Consider the following 22,367-nt stretch of genomic DNA (forward strand, 5'->3'; position numbering starts at 1 on the left):
TTTTACTTTTTTTCGAAAAAAGCGAATTAGTTCCAAAAGCGCTGTGATCGCTGTCATTGAAAAAAAGAGCGGAAACTCCTTCTATGGTTCTAACAGTTTATGACGTGTCAGCAAAACGAAGAGCAAGGAATGAGCTCGATCAGCAAAAAAAAAAGCCAAAAGTATAAATTCATATTTCGCTTCTTTAATTAAAAGTGCTTCTTTAAAAAGTGGACGTTAATCAGTGATTGAAAGAATAAAAAAAACAACTTTTTTTAAATGAATAATGTAGCCACGAAAACTAGATGTTTTCATTTCAAGATTGCAGTTTCTCACGCAGAAGTCAGTAACCTTATCAATTTTAATACTTACGCCTCTTTTTATTTATTTCGTCATTTTATCCGCCAATTTAGCAACTAATTCACTTATATTCACTTTTGAATTATTCATTCAAAACTCTTCCTCTTATTTTTTCTATAAACTCAAGATTTTTTCCGAAATGTTCTATTTTTTTCTTCCTCGAAACATGCCAAAACACTTGCTGCACTTTATCTATTTTGCAATGTATAAACTGTATAATGTATATTTTTTTATTTCCTGTACATTCAAGTTTTCTAGCATTAAATTTTTATTTTCAATAATTTTCATTTGATTAAAAAATGAGAAAAGAATATTGAATATTTGTACCATATGTGCCATTTTCGAGATAAATAACGGTTCATCTCAATTTTTTCTAGTTCTGAAAAAATGCATTTTTAAGAGGATGTAATTAAAATTGTTATCTATTTATTTCCGTCTGACAAATGTTTCAATTCTTTTTAAAGTAGATATTTATGAATGTTTTTTAGTCTAAAAAACGAAAAATTGATTGTAAATCGATATTTTTGTATTTTATTTTTTTGGTATTTAAAGTTCTGGTTAAAATTAATTTTACTCTGTGGTAAAATTATGTACTGAAATTGGTACCTTTTAATGAATATTAAATGGTTTTAATGAGAGAATTCTATTTTCCATTAGATGGTGATTTATAATTGAATGACTAATTCATTATCAGGAAACGGCATGTATAAGAATCTGTTTACAATTTCGCACGTGGGATGAATGAGGAAGAACTGTTGAAGCGATCGGCTGCTGAAAGGGACAGAATATTCAGTTGTTACGATCGTGGTAGAGAAAATGGTGCACACATCGATCCTTGGGAAGACCCAAGTCTTCCGGTTTATCACACAACTGACCGATATGGATTTATACAGTAAATTAATCTTATTTTCCATTCTTTCTAATTATCGAAAAAAAAAATTAAATTCAGCGTTGTCATGCAACATGGAAACCTGGAAAACCTGTAAATGCCAAGGAATTCTATAAACCTTGAAAAAACCTGCAAAAAGTCAGGAAATTTTGATCAAAATTCTGGAAAATTGTTATTTTCTAAAGTTATTGTGTTTATTCTTGAAATATTTTTATATGTTATTGAATTTCAAATTTTTGATTATTTTATTTTCTATAAAAATAATAATGATTAAATATTTACCTTTAAAAATGAAGTTATTGATGTTTTCGAATAATTTTTGTTTTAAAAACCTGGAAAAAATTCCGTTTTTCAACCTGAAAAACCTGGAAAAGTCAGGGAATTTGAAAAGAGCAAAAGCGTGGCAACCTTGTAAATTTTCATAAAACTATCTATAAATATCAAAAAGAATTATTTTTTTCCTCCACATTATCATTTTACCGCATTACCGAATTTATTATTTAACGAATATGAAGAATATTATTTTAAGAATACAAATAAAAATCAAATTTTGTTGGAAAAGTTTTAATAAAATTGTTTGAAAATTTTCAGTGACGCGGAATTACCGAAAGTGGATAAAAATGAAATTAAGATAAAACAGACGGAGATGGAGAGGCTAAAGAAGTGGGAGAAGATGACAAAAAAGTGGAATGATCCAGCGACTAAGGAGAAATTACGACGTAGAATATATAAAGGTATTCCTGATAGATATCGAGGACAAATTTGGAGTACTTTATTGGGTACTACAAATTTAAAGATTGAGCACCCGGGAAAATATGACGAGATGCTGCATTTGGCGAGACAATGGTCCACGGAAATAAGGCAAATTGATGCTGATGTCGCTAGACAATATAGGGATCATATTAATTACAGGTAATAATTAGTAATTGAAACAATTAGTAATTGAAAAACTAAAATAAAAATTGAAACATTAAAATTAAAAAATAAAAATTGAAAAACTAAAATTCAAATTAAAATTGAAAAATTGAAAAATTGAAATTGAAAATCTAAACTTCAAAAATAAAAATTGAAAAATGAATTTTAAATTAGCTGAATAATGAAGACTGGCTTCGCACTTATTTACTACTTTTTTACGATTTGCCACTATTTGGATACTTTTTTCTAGATTTGTGCCACTAAAATCTACTTTTTCCCTTTTTTTTGTTTGCGAATTTCCATTACTTTAAACCCGCTAATAGTTGAAATAAAAAAATTAATATTTATTTTCTTCTGAAAAAAATAATAATCTAATCTTAGATCAAATTTCCTTCGATTCAAATTTCAAACTATCAAAATTCTAAGTATTGATAAAAAAGATACTATTGATTTAAATTACAATGCATTCATTAATTTACAAGTTAATTTGTTTTATCTAACATTTTTTAGCACCTTTTTTGAAAAATAATTCCTCTCATTTTATTTTATTAGCGAGTAAAACAAAAAATGTAATTCCTGTGAAAATTATTTTCCAGTTAGACTTTTTATTAAATTTTATATGAATTTTGACAGTAATAAATTTCTCAGAGAACTGGGAAAATAAAAATTAGTGTCTCTAAAACTTTACCCAAAGTTGTAGAAAAAATATCGAATTATTAAAATCTTAAATTGTCTTCGAAATTTCTTTCTTTTAAATATTTTTAAAGTATAGAAAAAATATATTTTTAAAAAACCCATAAATAGAGGTAAAGTTTAAATTTTTTTTAGAATTGATTAATTATTTTATCAAAATTAATTACTTTTGTATTTAAATAATTGAATTCTCGTAGTACTTTTTAATATTTTGATAAAAATTGATTTAAAGAAGAATTTAAGTTGGAATATTAGAAAATAATTAAATATTAGAAGTGTTATGATATTTTTTTTTAGAAATAATTGAACTCCTTTTTTTAAATATTAGATTTGGTGAAAAATTTTAGTCAAAAAATTCTAGAAAATAATTGAATATTGCAAGAGTTATAGTAGAAATTTTAAGAAATGGATAAATTTCAAAAAGTTTAGCAATTTATAGGAATAATTGAATTTTTTTTATTCAAATAATTGATTTAGCAAAGAATTTTAATTAAAAATTCCAGAGTAATTAAATATTGGAAGTTACAGAAAAAATTTTCAAAAATAATTAAATTTCAGGTCTTATATTAAAATTTTTGAATAATTTTGATTCTATCACTGAGTTGTCAAATAATTAAACCTTGTATAATATCTAATTAATTATTTGAGTAATTTTTATCAGAATAGAGAAAGAAGATTTCTAACTGAAAATTTGGAAGATAATTAAATTTCACAATAATGTAAAATTTAGATTTAAAATTATTACCAGGATGGGAAGAAGAAGTTAATATTCTTTCTGGAAATTAGAAAAAATATATAAAGTTAAATTTTTTTTGAGAATTTTTTAACGAAATTCGTTTTTCTTTTCTTTTTATAGAGAGAGATATAGTATTAAACAAAAGTCCATGTTCTACGTATTGGCGGCCTATAGTATGTATAATATGGAAGTTGGCTATTGCCAAGGCATGTCCGTCTTAGCTGGTCTACTTTTACTCTACATGGATGAGGAGGATGCATTTTGGGGACTTTCTGTACTGCTCACAGACAAAAAATACAGCATGCACGGTTCGCAATTTTTGCCTTTCTTTAGAAAATAAAAAAAAACGCTACTTCTTTTTAAAAAGATGGAAATATGATCCAGATTTACGTATTTTTAGTCTAATATTTTCGGAATTAGTAATATTTAATACTATTTAATATTTAGTACTATTTAATATTTAAACTATTTAATATTTAATGCTATTTAATAATTAGTACTATTTAATATTTAATGCTATTTAATATTTAGTACTATTTCACATTTTATACTATTTAAAATTTAATCCTATTTTAATAATTTTATTTTTTTTTTAAATTTCCATGTCTTCTGTATTAATTGAACACTAATTCGAATTGAAAAATTCCACAGGATTCTACGTAGACGGCTTTCCAAAATTGAATCGTTTTATAGAACACCATGACAAAATAATGACAAAGTTTCTTCCAAAGTTAAAGCGAAAATTGGACAAGAGTGGTTGCGATTCAATATTATACGCTTTGAAATGGTTCTTTGTTGTATTTCAAGAAAGAGTAAATATTTCTTTTAATTAGAAATTTCTTATTTCTTTAATACTATTTTTGTATTTTTTTTTTATATTTTTGTTCTGTTTTTTTCTATTTTTGTTCCATTTTTTCTATTTTTTTTTTTTTTTTTTTGAAAAATATTTTTTTCTAATAATTGGAGAATTTTTCTTTTGTCAAATTTTAGACGCCAGTGAGTCTTGGACTTAGGATTTGGGATATATTTCTTTTGGACGGCGATCGTATTTTGCCAGCGATGGCATACACGGTGATGAAATTACACAAACGACAATTACTTGCAATGGATAGTTTAGATGAGTTTTGCAATTATTTACAAATTAAGTTAGAAAAAGACTTTTCCTATGACGACGATGCCGTCATTTCTGCCATGGAACGAAGTATAGAGGAACTGAAACGGGCTAAGTTGGATTATTCGGGTCCACCGTTGCCACACGAATTACCACGTCATCCATTCGGTACATTTAAGGAGCCCACATTCACCAGCAAGGTAAATTTTTCCTCCTCTTACTCTTTTATTTTGTTCATTTAATTAAAATATTGATTATAATTCAAATGATTAAATATTTATTTAAAAAAAAGTTAATGATGTTTTCGAGTAATTTTACAATTACAGAAATTCGTAAATAAATGTAATAGAACATTTCTTTTGAGTATCTAATATTTTTTGAAGTGAATCAGAATATTCTTCAAGGTTCAGGGAAAAAGTCAAAATTTTGTTTGTAAATCAGGGAAAAATAAAATAAAATAAAATTTTTGTGACATCCCTGATATTTAATTTCATAATTTTCAAAGTTATTAAAAAAAAATGGTGAATTATTTAAAATAAATGATTGATTTTGAAAGGTGGGAAGACGAGCGGAGGAATTCAGCGAGGCACAGCAAGTGACACGTGAAACGGTGGTGAATCGAAGAGATATGGCTGTTATTGAGGAGAATCGTGAAAGTTCAACGCCAGTCGAGCCGGCGAATTGCGGCAGTCTTGGTGGTGAGTTTACCACTCGTAATCGTGAAATTCATGCTAATACTAGCGCTAGAACTAGCGATGCATTTAGTAGCGAGAGTTCAAGTTCTGAAGACAGTCTCAGTCATAGTTCTCATTCCAACATCAACGTACTCATTTACAATACAAGACTTTAAAATAATAATTAATCCACATAGTCGCAAATTCGACAAAAAAGAAAAAGCAGACATAGAGATTATTGCTCAAAAAAATCAGATATAATCGCGTTTGACAATATTCATAAGTAGCGTTTATTCTTCTACTCGCAATATTTACACAACTTGAAAAGTAATTTAGCCGAATGTGACATTAATAGTCCATTAGTGATTTGAATCTCGAGAAATGAATCTCCAATCGGGAAAAATGAGATTATTATTTATATTATCTAATAATGATTATTAATATTAATAATTATTACCTTAATTATTAATATTAAAATTTTTATTATTATTTCGGGAAAATTCAAATAATTATTTAATAATTAATTATTAATTGTAAGTTAATTGTTAGTAAGTTTTTTATTCGTCAGTCAAATTAGTTCATCGATTAATAATTCATTGTTTGTCTTGATTTACATGTTTCGATTTTTCTACTACAAATAGTTTAGTTTATAAATTGCAGTTTACTTTTTTGTTGTTTTTTCAGTTTAGATAATTAGATTCGACTTTCCTTGCCATATAGGTTCGATATTAAATGACTCAATTTAATTCCGTTTGTTTATTTATCTATTTTTCTTCTTTAGTACTGTATTTTCTTTAGTATAATAAATTTTTGTTTCTTTTGCTTTAATCTTTAAAAAGAACAATAGTTAAAAAAAATGTAAAAGAATAGTTTGCTTTATTAATTGTTGAAAAGAACAGCTAATAAAAGCAATAGTTTACTTTGGTAATTGTTGAAAAGAACAATTAACAAAAGGCAACAGTTTGCTTTATTAATTGTTGAAAAGAATAATTAATAAAGACAATATTTTACTTTAGTAATTGTTGAAAAAAACAAAAAGGCAATAATTTGCTTTATTAATTTTTGGTAAACGTAAATTTTCTTCGAATTTACAATTTACAATTTAAAATTGTAAATTTTTTTAAAAAATTTAAATTTTTTAGTTAATTAAATAGGAAAAGGGGCGAATTGCATTTGAAGAAAAAACTAAAAACTAGGGATATATTAGACTCAACTCGACTCAACAATTTCAATTAATCTTGGCATCCTTCGTGAATGCTTTCAATTTTTCGCATTTAAAGTCCTCCTGTTCTGGAATTTAATCGTATTGCCTTGTTTAACAGAACTTGCTTCCCTTTCACGTGCATGTGTGTGTGTTCTTAATTACTTAACTCGACACATAACACTAGACATTACATTTTCCATACGTTTTTTTTTCTTTTTTTTTGCCTTTGTCTTTAACAATAATTAATAAGAGGTGAGGTTTAATTGTTTTTTTAACCAAGTTGGAAACTAAAAAATTAAACAAAAAGCATATAAAAAATTAAAACAACAAAAGAAATAAAATATACAAAAATTAAAAAGTTAAAAAATAAAAGTTCTTAGAGTTTAAAGAAATTGTTTTTCTGCATTAATTCTCAAATGTTTTATATTTTTATTCTCGTTTTTGTCAATTAGATTTTTCGATTGTCAAAATAAAGGAAAATTTAATTTCACTTTCCTGTTAATTTAACGAAATTTTTAATGAGCATTGAGAAAATAATTTAGAAACATAAAAGTTTGATTTAACTTTTCTTATTTTGTAAATGTTAATTTTCATTTTGTCTCGATTTTTACAGTATTTCGCTAATTTTTTTTAGTATTTTGTTACTTAATGTACTTTTTTTCAATATGAATAGTGTTTTTTTAATTTGGATATTTTTTTAACTGCAATATTTTTTTTTAATTGAAATAATTTGTAAATCAAATAATTTTTTTCATTTAAGTATTTTTCTAAACTAGAATATTTTTTTAATTGTATATATTTTTAAACACAAATAGTTTTTCAATTCAAATACTTTTTAACTCAACTACAATTTTTTCAATTTAAATATAATTTTTTTTAATTTGAATATTTTTCTAAAATATTTTTTCAATTGAAATAATTTCTAACTCAAATAGTTTTTTTTGTAATTTAAATATTTCTATAGCTAAAATACTTTCTCAGTATTGAAATATTTATTAACAAAATTTGTTATTTTTTTTTGTAATTTAAATATTTTGATAGCTAAAATACTTTTTCAATTAAAATATTTTTAAACCCAAATAGTTTTTCAATTAAAATATTTTGTAATTCAACTACTTTTTTCGATTTAAATATAATTTTTTTTAATTTGTAAAACAAATAAATTTGAAGATTTTTCTAAATAAAATAGTTTTTTCAATTGAAGTAATTTGTAGATAAAGTACTTTTTTAATTTAAGTATTTTTCTAAACTAGAACTTATTTTCAATTTGAATATTTTTTAATTTAAATACTTTTTTCAATTTAAATACTTTTTTTTTAATTCGAATATTTTTCTAACGAAAATATTTTTTCAATTGGAATAATTTCTAACTCAAATAGCTTTTTTTTGTAATTTGAATATTTCTATAGCTAAAATACTTTCTCAGTATTGAAATATTTTTTAACACAAATAGTTTTTTCAATTAAAATTTTGTTTTAAACTAAAATATTTAATTTTAATTTAAATATTTTTTAACCAAAATAATTTTTTTAATTGAAATACTTTTTTAACTAAAATATTTTTTCAATTGAAATATAAATTTGTTTAATTTATTTAATTAGTCTTTTACATTAAATATTTTGACTATTAGAATATTTCGTTCGTTTAAAAAATTCTATTTTGAAATTGGAACAAATTTTTCTACTTTTTTGCAAAATATGTTCAGTTTTTAAAGTTTCATTTTCTTTTTTTTTCTGAAAAAAAATTTCTGAAAAATTTTATTTTGAGAACAGTTGATTTTTGTTTGTTTTTTAAAATGAAAAACTGGATTCAATTCCCATTTCCACTCAGTATTGAAACGTATGCAGTAGAAATAGTTTTTTTTTTATAAAATGTGTTCTAGAAGTGTATTTTGAGAATTATTTTTATTTCCCCATTTTTTATTTTTCCTTTTTTATTTTTTTCCTTTTTTTCTTTTCTTTTTTTTGCATTTATTTACGGGCATTGAGTTATTTTTTCCCCCTTTTTTTTAATTTTTGCGGGCATTGAGTTAATTTCTGTTTCTTTTTTTAAATTTATTTATTTTTAATTTATTTATGGGCATTGAGTTAACTTTTTTTCTGTTTTTAAATTTATAAAAATAAAGAAAAAGAAAAAAAGGAAAAAAATAATTTAATTTCTGTTTTTTAATTTTTTTACCGACATTGAGTTATTTTTTCCCTTTTTTCAATTTATTTACGGGCCTTGAGTTAATTTCTTTCCCCACAATTTTTTTTAATTTATTAACAAGCATTAAATTAATTTCCTTTTCCCATTTTTTTTATTTATTTACGAGAATTGAGTTTTTTGTTTAAATTTATTTAGAGGAAAAACTTCCCTCCTTTTTCTATTTTTTTTTTTTTTTTTATTTATTTACGAGAATAGAGTTTTTTCTTTAAATTTATTTAGAGGAAAAACTTCCCAACTTTAAATAAATTTAAAGAAAAAATTCAATTCTCGTAAATAAATAAAAAAAAAATGGAAAATGGAAATCAATTCATTTTTTTTTTTAAATTTATTTACCGCCATTGAGAGTTAATTTATTTTTTGTTTTATTTTTTTGCTATAAAAAATGTAATGTCAAGGTATAATGAAAATTTCTGTGTGTGTGCAGGAAGCAAGTTCTCCTTCGATCCAAGTCTAGACGATGGGGCATCACCCAATGGGTCACGTCGATCATTAGCCGATACATCCGTTACTTCGACGGCGGATCTCTCTGTATTCAGTTCAGCGACACGTTCACAGGCCCATGACAATAGTCTCGATACTCAGAGTAATGTCTCGGACGGTAGTTCAGGTAGCGGTGGTTTACCAACTCCACGTGCAACGTCTCATCAGCCAAGTCCCGATGTCGTTAGAATATACGTACCCTACACGTCACCCACTCCAACCTCATTTAAGGATGATCTTCCTTGTACTCTACCTCGCTCGTTAGAGACCAACAAAATTCGCATTCGCGTCGATCCCGATCAAACGCCCATTGTCGAAAGTATCAAACCATTTGCTCTCGAGAGTCCTGAACTTGAACTCGACTTGAAATAAATTCCCCAATTTTTTTTTCGCTTCAGTCATTCCTCTTGTTGTCTCCAATGTTTTTTTTTGTTTGCCCGACGAAGTCCTTTTTTGGATTAATATTCTTTTTAATTTTATCTTTGTTAATTTAATTAATTTTGTAGTTCCATTTGTTCTGTATTTGAAATTTTTTCCTACATTTTCTTTCTAAGATACTCTTTTTTCTGAGAGGAGACAAATTACGAGACAACATTTGTAATATAGCCTGAAAGATTTGACCTGTACTGTTAATTTATTCTTGAGATAGATTTTTTTTCACTATCACTTGAAAATTTCCAAAAAGACAAAGTTATAAAGTTTGTAATTTTTCGCTCCCCGATTTTCTTTGAAAATTTCTTGCAAATGTTAGAATTACAAAAAATGAAATATTTATTGAAACTTCGATCTAGAAGTAATAAAAAAAAAGGAAAAATCGAAAGAGAAAAAAACAGACAAATTTGCTCTTGTCAACGGCGATGGCACAATTTTAGAAAAAAAGGACAACAAATACTCATTTGTAAAAATATACACATATGCGTGTATAAATATGTACATAAAACGCGTATATGTATATATAAAAGAAGAGTAACCGTTTTTAAAAGAAACCGTCTCTCTTCAAAATACGTTTATCAAAAAAATTATTTTGTGAATGTTTTCAAAAAAAGAAAAAAAATATCATGTACAAGTAGAGTAGAGAATCAGAAACAAAAAAAAAATTCTCGTTAGAATTTTCTTCTTCTTCTTCTTCATATGACAAAAATTCTATGTATTAAACTTTTAGTCCAGAAAAACTTTTTTCAAATTTGATCTCTCGATTTTCGAAAGAGAAATAATTGAATTCTAAGAATTAAAACAAAAAAAAAACCCTCCATTACTCTCATTATGAGATGAAAATTATATTTTTTTAAACTTTCTCTTTTAGAATTAATTTCCAGTTGTGTGAGAAAAAAAATAGAAAATATTTTTTGATCAAAGAGAGCACAAATTAGAAAAATAGTTTTTTTGAGGACAAGAAAAAAATGAGAGAATCGTATTTAAATTTTCAAAAGAGAATCTCAGTACTATCTGCAAAAAATTACCAAATCTTTGTTTTTAGTTAAAAAAAATTTTTTTACCTCATGAAAATGATGGTAAATTTGTTAATTGCAAAAAAAAATTGTAATATATTTTTCTTCGAATTTTTTATTCTCTTTTTTCATTTTTTATTCATTTTTGATTATTTTTTCTCATTTTTTGATTCACTTTTGATTATTTTTCATTTTTAGAAATTCCTGATTCATTTTTTGACTCATTTTTGATAAAATATTATAAATCATATTGTGGACTAAAATTATTAATTATTAACTAAATTATTATCAAAATAATTTATTACTAATTAATAATTTACTATTTTTTTATTATTATACGAAATTAAAATTACGAAACTATAATTTTTTACCGATTAGAGAATTCTGTCTATTTTGTCAAATTTTGATTAATTACAAGTTTTGAAAGTTCAAATGAAGGGAATTTTTATTAAAGATATTTCCATAAATTACTGCTTGCAAATATAAATTAAAAACATAAATTTTATTATTTTCTTTAATTAAATAATTATATTATTAATTTAATTAAATTTATATTTAGAAATGTTATGTAATTAATTTTTTTTTGTACATTTTTTATAGTCATTGCAATACAAATTAAAAAAATTAAATTAAAAAATATTATTTTATTAAATTAAATAATATATTATTAATTTAATTAAATTTAAATTTAGAAACTAGAAATTACTTTTTTTCGGTACATTTCTTTATATTGCAATACAAAAAAAAATTTAAATTAAAAAAATATTATTTTATTAAATTAAATAATTATAATATTAATTTAATTAAATTTACATTTAACTAGAAATTAATTTTTTTCGGTCCATTTTTTTGTATAGTGACGCAAAATTATTGTAGAAAAATTTAAAAATAAATATTAATTTAAGAAGGAAATAAATTTCGTTCATTTGAACGTTTAGAACTTTAGGATCATGAAAAGAAATGAAATGATGAAATTAAATGAAATCATGAATTGAATCAGGAAAATATTTAAACAGTCAAATAAAAATTTTTGGTATTTTTCATTCGATTGTCTGAATTCTCGAAATATTTTCGTTTACTGCCGTAATTAACACGTAGTATTAAAAAATGCAAAAAAAATAGAGTCTTAGTCTTCGTGGTTATCGAGTAAAAAAAAGAGACAAATGGATAATTTAAATCTGTTAAATTTGACATCATATCGTGTTGACTTGATATTTACAATTACGATTAGATTAGAAAGAGAGAAAAATTTAAATACCAAAGTCCCAAAGTCTTTGGTAATTTTGTCAACTTTTTTGTTTCTCAGTCGCAATAATTTAATTCATATATTTTTTTTTTATATTTTGTTGAGGAGTTTAGTCAGTTTTTTTTTAATGTACTGATATTTATTGCTGACAATTGTAGATAAAAATACGCTCTATTATATATTGTACGGAGTTAATAATTATTGCATTTAGGTGCGAAATGTGAAACTTGTTTTTTAAGTTTATATGAATTTTTTTTTTAACTTATTATTAATAATAATAATAATTGTTATTATTAATAAATTCTCCCAAATTCCCCTCCCGTCTCCAAAGCAGAAAAATATTGTACTCATAAGAGCGCAAGTGTGTAATTTAGAGCTTTGAAAAAGAGAAAAAAAAAATGTTTTCCAATCGCAATAACGAAATGGCGAAATTCGTTATAATACCATATTAATAATAATAATGATAATTAAAAAAAAGAAAAGAAAAAGAAAAATGAATGCGTAAGTGTACATTCCTTTAATTCTAAGTATTAATTAGAAGTGGAAGCTGCCGCGTTGTAGCCTCGCGTGAAATAGTTGAAATCAAAGAGCCTTAATTTTTCTATTGCTTTTTATCGCAGAGTATTATATTTGATTCTGGCGTTGTAAATAAATTTGATATATATAAAAATGAAGAATAATTAGAATAGCGTGTATTATCAGTTTTTTGTATTGCTTCTGAATGGAAATTTGTTTTTTATTTTTGTCCAAATATAGCGTCTACATTGTAATATGTGTAATAGGAGACGTGGTATTTTTTTTCCTTTTTTTTTTAATTACTACACTATTAAAATAGTTTAGCGATGATTTTGGTTTTTTTTTCGTCGAATAATATTGAATAAAATTGAATAGACGTGTACCTACTTTCTCAATGAAAGTGAAGAGAATTTAAAAACGGAACTGGTCTTACGCATATTTTACGAATTTATAATTTCAAAGCAATAAATTGAAACCACAGAAAATGTTGAAGTTGTAAAAAATTAATTTTATCCTTATAAGAACATTTTTCTTAATTTAGTTTAATAATTACGTTTTTGCTTTAGTTTTATTTTTTATTAATTTGAAATTTTTACTAGCAATTTTTAGTAATTACTAATATTTTTATTATTAAATCCTTTTTACTATAACAAATAATATTTTTATTATTAAAACATTTTTACTATCACAAATAATATTTTTAATAATAATTTTTACTAATTACTAATATTTTTACTAACAATTTTTACTAATAATTTTTATTAATTACTAATTACTAATATTTTTACAAACAATTTTTACCAATTACTAATATTTTTAATATTATAAAATTTTTATTATTACTAATAGGTAATATTTTTACTAATATTTTTTTTTTAAAACATTTTTACTATTACCAGGCAATTTCAATTCTAAATGTTCTAAAATTTAATTATTTTCAGGAATTGCAATTGTAATTATTTCAAAATTCAATTATTTTTTTGAAAATTTTAACTAAATTTCTTCTCTTAATCAATTATTTTTAATAGTTTTTCGAATTTTCTTCGAGAATTCAATTATTTACATAGAAAATATTCAATTTTTCAATTGAAATTTTAATTACAACTCTTCATGGTTTGCCTTTAAAAAAAAGTTGTTAACTTTATTCTTTGAAAATATGTAAACAAAAATTAATTGAAACAATTGATTTTTTTAAAAATTATAATAAAAAAGTCCTTAAAATTAATAATTTTAAATTTTTAAAAAATTTTTAGACATAAAATAAATTTTACAATTGTATATAAATTATAATTGAAAATTTCTTTAAATAATATTAAAAATTAATAAAAATTTTTGAAAATAATTGAATTTTTTTAGGGAATTTTTGTGGAATATTAAAAAGTATTCAAGTTTTTAAAGAATTTTAGTTACAAATATGAAAATAAATGTTTTTTTCTCCAAAATCTTAATTACTTTAAAAAAAGTGGATTTATAAAAAATTTTAATTCCCGTTTTTTGAAGATAATTGAATTTTTAAAAATTATAATAAAAAAATCCTTAAAATTAATATTTTTAAATTTTAAATAATTTTTTAGACACAAAATAAATTTTTTAATTGTATGTAATTGAAAATTTCTTTAAATAATTGAAAATTTCTTTAAATAATTGAAAATTTCTTTAAATAATTGAAAATTAATAAAAATTTTTGAAAATAATTGATTTTTTTTAGGGAATTTTTGTGGAATATTAAAAAGTATTCAAGTTTTTAAAGAATTTCAGTTACAAATATGAAAATAAATGTTTTTTCCCCAAAATTTTAATTACTTTAAAAAAGTAGATTTGATAAAAAATTTTAATTCACATTTTTTAAAGATAATTGAATTTTTAAAAATAATGATAAAAAATTTAATTTTTGAACAATCAATTTAATTAAAAATTTTGAAAATTATTAATTACTCCAAAATTTTAATAATAATTCTAAAAAGAATAGATTTTTAAATAAAATTTAATGATTATTTTTAGTACCTAAATTATTTGGATTTTCGAAAACTTGAAGAATTTTTATTTATTTTATTCAATGTAATTATTTTCAAAATTTGCAATTAAAATTCTCAAAAATTTCAATTTTTGAATATAACTTTAATGAAATACTAAAAAATATCAATTAAAAAAATAATGATTCAAAATCATTGATTTTTTAAAAAATATTAATTTCATTAAAATTATATTGAAAATGAAATTTTGGAGAATTTTAATTTGGAAATTTTGAAAATAATTTTGAAAAAAATGCGAAAAAGTAGCATTCCATACAAATAAGTCGAAAAAAAGTTCAAAAAATAAATATTTTTAGTTTTACTAACAATTTTTACTGGTATTTATTTTTTTTATTATTAAAAAAAAACTGAAAAAATGCATTCTATTTTAAAAACTTGTCCTTTGATAAAATAAGTTGAGCGAATAAGTGAACAACGGAAACTAATCAATTCAAACAGTTTGATAAGAATTCACTTCCTTCTTTGTGTATACATATGTTTACAAAATATTGTTATTCTTTTGGAATAATTTTATATTCTTTCTTATTCTTCATTTTTATTTATTTTTTAGTTTTCTCTCGTTTTCAACAATAATTACTTAATAATAATTAAAATTAAAACTTTTTACTTTCCTATTTAAATTCTCAAATTGTATATTTTATTTCTCTAATCAGTTTTTACATTTTTCGAATTCAACAAGAAATGTGCAATTCCCCAGGCTTTTCGGTCAGCAAATTTTTTATCGAATAAGGTAAGAAAGAACAAACAGTTTCATTCGAAATTGAATTTAATTTAATTTCTTTATTTTTCTTTTGAAATAAAATTCTTTTCAAATTCAACTGATAAAAATTTATTCTCTTTTTGTTCTAAAGAAAAAAAGTAAAAAAAAAAAATTCTTTAATTTGCGGAAAATTAAAAAATCGAAACATTCAATTGAAAAATTAAAGAAATGATTAATTCTTCAAGTAAAGAATTTAAATTTTAAAAATTAAAACAAATTGAAAATTCGTGTAATTTATTTCTTTTTTACTTAAGTAAAGTTAATTTTTTTTGCTCTCTTGGTAAAGAAAAATTTTTTGCTGACAGAATTGATTTTTTCAGGTGGGGAATTTAACGGGGGAAATATTGTTGAATAGTGTCACAGAAGAAAAAAGGAACAAGTAGAAGAAAAAAGAAGCTTATGGTGTCAGATGCTGGTGCGGAGTATTGATTATAAGCAAAATAACCGCGCAAACTCTCTGCTAAGCTGAATGAATGACGCGTTATACATATGGCACCGACAATTCATAAACGTTACAAGTGTTTGATAAAGCTGTGAATACATCAGCTGGTTTTTATTTTCTACAATGACAAAAATGAAATTCAAACTATTTCGTTCGACTTTCTTGCTACCATTTGGAATGCTCATTAGTCTCACAACTGGGGAACTTGAATTTTATCAAGGTCAGTAATTTGACGTTTCTTCTCCTTACTTATTGTTATCTTTTTTCTTGATATTTGAAAACTTTGTCTATTTTTTGTATTTCTTTTGTAGATGCGGTGCCAAAAATTCCCGAAGAAATTAAAGAATTTACATTAGAGGAAATTGCAAGATACTTTGATGTACCAAGTAGTCATCAGCGTAGAATTCATTTGCCCTCGCACATGAATCAAAGATCTCAGCGAGATCATCAATTGGATTATTTGCTTCATAAGCGAAATTTCGAGACACGAGATGTGCCGAATTTAATTGAATTATTGCAGAAACAAAATTTAAATCCACTAGACTACATTCAGCAAATTCATCGTAATGATTTATCGTCTGCCAGATACATTGCAAATTTGGATCGTTACCCCGAGTACGATTCATTCAAGGCAAGTTGAACAATATATTTTTCCCTCTGCAACAAAAGAAATATTTTTCAATTTTAATTTCAATAATAATTTTTGTTTCACTGAAAATCGAAAATAATTCACAATCATTGAGTATTGAAATTAAAATAATTAGAGTAAATAAAATGAATTGGAATAAATAAAAATAGAAAAAAGTATGAAAATAAATTCATATTTTCAAACGAAGCCTTTTAATAATAGTTAATTTTTTTTCTATCACGATTTTAAAAATCATTTTTTGATACATTTTTTTTTCAACAAGATTTTCTTGATGACTTTTTTCTCTATTAATTCATTCTTGAATTTTATTAACTTCAAGGTGGCAAAGTGTTTTAAAGAATAAAGAAAGTAATTGCAAAAAAAAAAAAAATTATGAAAAGCAACGTGTCACATATCATCATTTATCATCATCATCTTCATCATCTTCTTCTTCATCGTCATTAAACCATTTTTTCATCGCCGAATTTATTCATGTCAATGAATTTTCGACAGAAATCAATATTTGAAAAAGACATGGAGGAACGGCTTTTAAATTATCCGGGGAAATTGGTGAAAATGCATGAGGGTGGAAATATTCGGGAACCAAATGAATTAAGAGAGCGCTACGAGAAAATGCCTGAATTCACTTATGCCTTTGGCGAACCAGATCTCAATGATGAATATCCTTTTGCGGTTAGACCAAATGATCCTCGTTACTATCAGGAAACGCCTTTCACTCATTGTGAGTACTTTTATTATTATTCCATTAATTATTAATATTTAACACCGTTGCCACAAAAATTTTATTTTCTTTTTCCCTGACTTATCCCTGATTTCCAGCCAAAATTTTGACTTTTAACTGACCCTAAAGAATATTCTGATTCATTCGAAAAATTCTTAGATACTTAAAAAATATGTTCTATCCATCGAGGAATTTTATTAAAAAATTAAAAATATTTGAAATCTGACGAAGAATTAAAAATTTTGTTTAATAATTGAATTCCTTTAAAAATGTTTATTTTTGAAAAAAATTGAATTCTTGGGAAGAATTTTATTAAATTTTTTTAAATAATTGATTTGCTTCGAAGAATTTTATTTTTTACAAAAATAATTGAATTGTTTCGAAGATTTTTACAAACATTTTTGAAAATAATTGTATTCCTAAGAAGAATGTTATATTTTACAAAAATAATTGTATTCTATGATCAATTTTATTATAATTTTTCAAATTTAGTTTATTTTTTATTTAATTTAGTTATTAATCGAAATTCTTTTTTTATTGAACTTCACTTCATTTATAATTCGATTTCATTTCATTTATAATTCAAGTGGATTATACTTTTTATTTAATTTGATTTCATTTTTTTATTCAATTTGATTTCATTTTTTATTTAATTCAATTTCATTTTTAATCGAATTCGGTTTCATTTTTTATTCAATAAATATTAAATAGAGAAATTAAAATAAAAAGTGAAATCAAATTTTATTTCATTTATAATTTAATTTGATTTCACTTTTTATTTAAATTGTTTCATTTAATATTTATTGAATAAATTCTTTCTTTTTATTTTAAATTCAATTTTCTTTCATTTTCAATTCAGTGTGATTTCAGTTTTTATTCAATTTACTTTCATTCTTAATTCAATTTGATTTCCGTTTTTATTTAATTTAAATTTGTGATTTCGAATATTACGATGAAAAGGTAACGGAAATTTTTTTGATTCCAGTCGCTGATAATAATGATGATGATGATGATGAAGAAGAAGACAATGAACGTGAACACCAAAATTTGCCAATGATTCAAGAACCAAAGAGAATGCTTTCTTCATCTAATAATCCATTGATTTTATCTGTCGAAAAACCAAACAATGATGATATCTACTTTATTGGTACTTTCCTAAGTAATCAATACTTGACACCAATTCAAAAAATTGAGAATTATTATAATAATGGAATTTTCTATTTTTCTCTCTTTTTCTTGTATTTTCTTTCTAGTGACAAATTCTAATTCTAATTCTCTAATTTCTCCTTTTAATTATTACAATTAATTTTTCTCGCTTTTAGCTGTTGTCGCTGGTTGCAGTGCAGCTGCAATGTTTGCTGTTGTTCTGATCAGTTTAACATGGTGCAGGTAATTTGAATTTAAAATTAATTTAATTCATTAATTTTTATGAAAAATTGAATATTTTGTGTTTCAACAATTCAATTTTCGAAAAATTTTCTAAAAATTATTCAAAATAATTGAATTAGAGAAAAATTTTAATTAAAACTTCTGGAAATTGAATTTTAAAAATGAATTTGAAATTAGTAGAATTATTCATATAGAAAAAATTATTTGAAAAATTTTTTTGAAAAATTTTTCTTTTTTCTTAAGAATAATTTTAAATTATCAAAGAATTAAATTATTTTTCATAAAATTAATTGAAAAATTTTCTAATAATTGAAATTTTGTAAAATTGAATTGAAAATAATTGTATTTTAAATGAATTTTCTTTTTTCTTAAGAATTAATTTTAAATTATCAAAGAATTTTCTGGAAAGTATTACAAATAATTGAGTTGAAAAAGAATTAATTAAATTTATAAATCGTTAAACATTCCAGAAGATAATTGAATATTGGAAGAATTATTTGCAGAAATTTTAGAAAAGAATTTTACTAATAAAAATTCTAGAAAATAATTCAATTTTTTGAAAGTAATTAAATCCTCGAAAGTAATTAAATGAAAAATATTGTCAATTTTGTGAAATTTTTACGAAATAAATTATACAGTTTGGAGAATTTTAGAAAAATTATTTTCTGATTATGAGGGAAATTTCAGATAAAATTTAGAGTAAAATAAACGAAAGAGAAAATAATTTTTCTCCTTTTTTATATCTTTAATTGACTGAAACGACATTTTTTGTGTTTTAAAGTCGATCCAAAGCCTGAATTAATGAAAAATCTTATTTAATTATTTAATTAATTAAAAATGATGTAATTTACCTTTTTTTGGAATAATTTTCAGACTTCAACGAGTGGCAAAAGCAGCGGCTGACATTGAATATCCAGCTTATGGAGTGACAGGTCCAAATAAGGACGTTTCACCTTCCGGTGATCAGAGATTGGCGCAATCAGCCCAAATGTACCATTTCCAACATCAGAAGCAACAGATTATTGCAATGGAAAAGTTAGTTCCAAAATTGATCATTTCCCTCTTTCTTGAATCATTTCATTCTTTCAAAAATTGATCATCCTCTTCCTTCAGTATTTTCGATTCGAATTTAAATATTCAGGGTTTCTACAAATTTCTCCTTATAAAATTCCATGATTTTTCCATGATTTCCAGGTTTTTATAAATGATAAAATTTCCATGAAACATTAAAACAAAATTTTTGTCAGTTAAGTCAGGTAAATGTCATGAAAAAAGTTTTTATCAGGGAAATTAAGAAAATTGAGACTTTTTCGACTTACTTTCAAAAAATGCGACTTTTTCGACTTTTCTTCTAAACATTGCAAGAAAATACCACAACTTTTAGTGAAAAAAAGTGCAACTTATTTTGATTTTTATAATGCGAAAAATAACTATAAACAAATCTTTCAAAAATTGTTTTTGAATAGTTAAAAATTTGTAAAATTTGATTGAAAATAATTAATTTATTTCAAGTATTTTGTTACAATTTTTAAAAATCAACTTTAAAAATCAAACTTTTTTTTAATTGCAAATTTTGAAAATAATTGAATTATCAAAAATTTTAATGAAAAATCTTTAAAGGTAAATTTAAAAATGAAAATTAGCTTCTAATTTCTTAAAATTCAATATTTTTAATATTTTCAATTACATATTTCCAAAAATAATAACAGTTTAGAATTATTTTTAACATTTTGGAGAAAACAATAATGTTCAAAATTTTTAATTAAAATTTATCAAAAAATTTATTAGTTTTTTTAAAATTATTATAAAAGATTTTACCAAATTTTAATTGTTTAGAAATTTTTCAAAATTGAAAAACTATTATCGTTCAAAAATTATTTGAAAATATTTTTAAAAAATTAATTTTCATTAATTTTAATTTATTTATTAATTAATAAATTCAAAAATTAATTAATTGCAGTCGAGTGTCAGCAGCGAATCGTGATCCAGGTTCTGTTTCTGAAGCCGATAGCGATGAGGAGAATGGAGATTATACTGTTTATGAATGTCCGGGTCTAGCACCAGTGAGTTCGTCTGCAAAATTAATTTTCACTTTAGAAATCAAGTTTAAACGAATTAAAAAATTAATTAATTAAAATTTAAAATATTTATTATTATTTTTATTTAATACTCTTTTTATTTGTTATTTATTTTATTTATTATTATTTTCATTGAAAATTCTTTTTATTTGTTATTTCTTTTATTTATTAATATTTTTGTATTTCTTATTATTATTTAATAAAAATTAAAAAAAAAATTTTTTTTAATTTTTAAAAATTAAAAAATAAAAGTAGTGAGGCAATTCTTTTTTACCAGACTGGCGAGATGGAAGTGAAAAATCCACTATTCCATGATGATCCAACACCGGCAACGCCTGCAACGCCGGCCCAAGCAAAAAGAGAAGAGGACCAGTAACTTCCAAACGATCTAAATCCCATCCTGGTATTTAGCTCACTTTTACTTGTCATATCGGTGAATAAAAAAAAAAATCTTTATCCTTTTACTGAATAATATAAAAAATACAATTTTACCATTTATATGAAATACAACTTATATCGTAAACATATTATTATAATTAAAATCACCAAGCAAAAAAAAAGGACAATGAAACACGTTATTTCCCCGCAAATATCGCTGTTTCATTTTGTCGGACTGATATGAAGAATAATTTTTTACACCTACACAATTTTTGCAGTATCATTACAGAAAAAAAATGACACTCTGAATTTTAACGCTGTATTGCATATGAAAGTAAAGATTGTAAAAGAACATATTTCATTTGAGATTTGTTAAATCAAGAAACAAAAAAAAAAAAACTGTGTGAAATTGATTTGTAAATGTCAGTTGGTTGATGTGTAAACGTACGATAATATTTCTAGCAAATCCTGCCTCGAAAAATTGTACCTCAAGAGTAAAAAAAAAAATGCTAATCACGCGCTTCTGTGCGTTTCGTCGTGAAAAAAAAATTTTACAGTGGCAGATACATAGGCCTATAGAGAAAGAAACAATTATTATAATATTAATGACTCTTCAGTCTCTCTCTCGATGTCTATGACATTATCCCAAAATCTTTATCTCTATAGACCTTTTAGTTTAGTTTACTGTTTACAATCCTCAATAATTTTTACCGTAAGATTTAATTTCTAAAAAAAATATACCACAACGGCTTTTATAGTCCCCTCCATCTTACAAAAACGAGACGAGAAAAGTATCTTGAAAATTTTCTACTCTTTCTATTTTGACACAATTGTTGCACTCGTAGTGCTTATTTCGATTAATTATTTATAATTCATTAATATTAATAATAATTATTATTAATATTAGCAATTATTATTATTAATAATATTAGCAATAATGATTATTAATATTAGTAATTAATATTATCAATTATTATTTTTAATAATATTAGCAATTATTATTATTAATAGTATTAGCAATTATTATTATTAATATTAATAATAATAATTATTAATATTACTCCTTAAAATTCTATTATCAAAAATTTTTATTCTATAGAAATATTGATCAATAATGGCTTTAAGTGTGGGGACCTTTTTAACAATAAAAGTTTATTTTTCCAGAGAGAAAAATCTTTTTAAATTTGCAATATATTTAAAATTTTTCTATAAATTATAAAGCTATTTTATAGAGAATATAATTTTGTTAAATAAATTGAATAATGTGTGAATGAATTTTTAAATTAAAATTTATTTTTCACAAATATTATATGAATTTGTTAAAACTGAATATGTAATTAAGTTTATTTTGTATTAATTTATTGACGAAAAATTTGTCAAAATTTTGGAAAAATTAAAAAAATTGTCTTTTTTTTCCAGCAAAAAAAAAAAAAAAAAAATGCAAGAAATTGAAAAAAA

The 22,367-nt window shown here is 23.1% G+C and overlaps 2 protein-coding genes across 3 annotated transcripts; both read left to right on the forward strand.

The window, feature by feature from the left end:
* Window positions 1–100: 100 nt before the first annotated feature.
* LOC122507184 (USP6 N-terminal-like protein) lies at window positions 101–10,323 on the forward strand. 2 transcript variants are annotated; one of them, XM_043619774.1, is made up of 8 exons: window positions 101–321; window positions 997–1,231; window positions 1,820–2,140; window positions 3,693–3,880; window positions 4,224–4,384; window positions 4,563–4,883; window positions 5,240–5,381; window positions 9,194–10,323. In XM_043619774.1, the coding sequence occupies exons 2-8, from the start codon at window positions 1,077–1,079 to the stop codon at window positions 9,619–9,621; spliced, it is 1,716 nt and encodes a 571-aa protein (XP_043475709.1). In that variant the 5' UTR covers window positions 101–321; window positions 997–1,076; the 3' UTR covers window positions 9,622–10,323. The 2 variants fall into 2 exon arrangements, with proteins under 2 accessions (XP_043475709.1, XP_043475710.1); XM_043619775.1 differs by having other exon boundaries at window positions 1,034–1,231.
* A 4,783-nt stretch (window positions 10,324–15,106) lies between these two features.
* Window positions 15,107–21,843, forward strand: LOC122507185. Its single transcript, XM_043619776.1, has 9 exons — window positions 15,107–15,222; window positions 15,573–15,914; window positions 16,006–16,325; window positions 16,836–17,064; window positions 18,050–18,211; window positions 18,387–18,453; window positions 19,327–19,488; window positions 20,414–20,516; window positions 20,809–21,843. Exons 2-9 carry the CDS (start codon window positions 15,818–15,820, stop codon window positions 20,905–20,907), a joined length of 1,239 nt encoding a protein of 412 aa, XP_043475711.1. The 5' UTR covers window positions 15,107–15,222; window positions 15,573–15,817; the 3' UTR covers window positions 20,908–21,843.
* Window positions 21,844–22,367: the final 524 nt, after the last annotated feature.

This window comes from Leptopilina heterotoma, unplaced genomic scaffold (assembly GCF_015476425.1).
Source record: "Leptopilina heterotoma isolate Lh14 unplaced genomic scaffold, ASM1547642v1 Lhet_45, whole genome shotgun sequence".
NCBI lineage: Eukaryota > Metazoa > Arthropoda > Insecta > Hymenoptera > Figitidae > Leptopilina > Leptopilina heterotoma.

Bases quoted from the DNA above. Each gene is read 5' to 3' on its own strand.
- LOC122507184 (XM_043619774.1), top strand. From the start codon at position 1,077: ATGAATGAGGAAGAACTGTTGAAGCGATCGGCTGCTGAAAGGGACAGA. The intron at 1,232-1,819 runs GTAAATTAATCT...GAAAATTTTCAG, and splicing joins GACCGATATGGATTTATACA to TGACGCGGAATTACCGAAAG. The intron at 4,385-4,562 runs GTAAATATTTCT...GTCAAATTTTAG, and splicing joins TTGTTGTATTTCAAGAAAGA to ACGCCAGTGAGTCTTGGACT.
- LOC122507185 (XM_043619776.1), top strand. From the start codon at position 15,818: ATGACAAAAATGAAATTCAAACTATTTCGTTCGACTTTCTTGCTACCA. The intron at 17,065-18,049 runs GTGAGTACTTTT...TTTTGATTCCAG, and splicing joins GGAAACGCCTTTCACTCATT to TCGCTGATAATAATGATGAT. The intron at 20,517-20,808 runs GTGAGTTCGTCT...CTTTTTTACCAG, and splicing joins AATGTCCGGGTCTAGCACCA to ACTGGCGAGATGGAAGTGAA.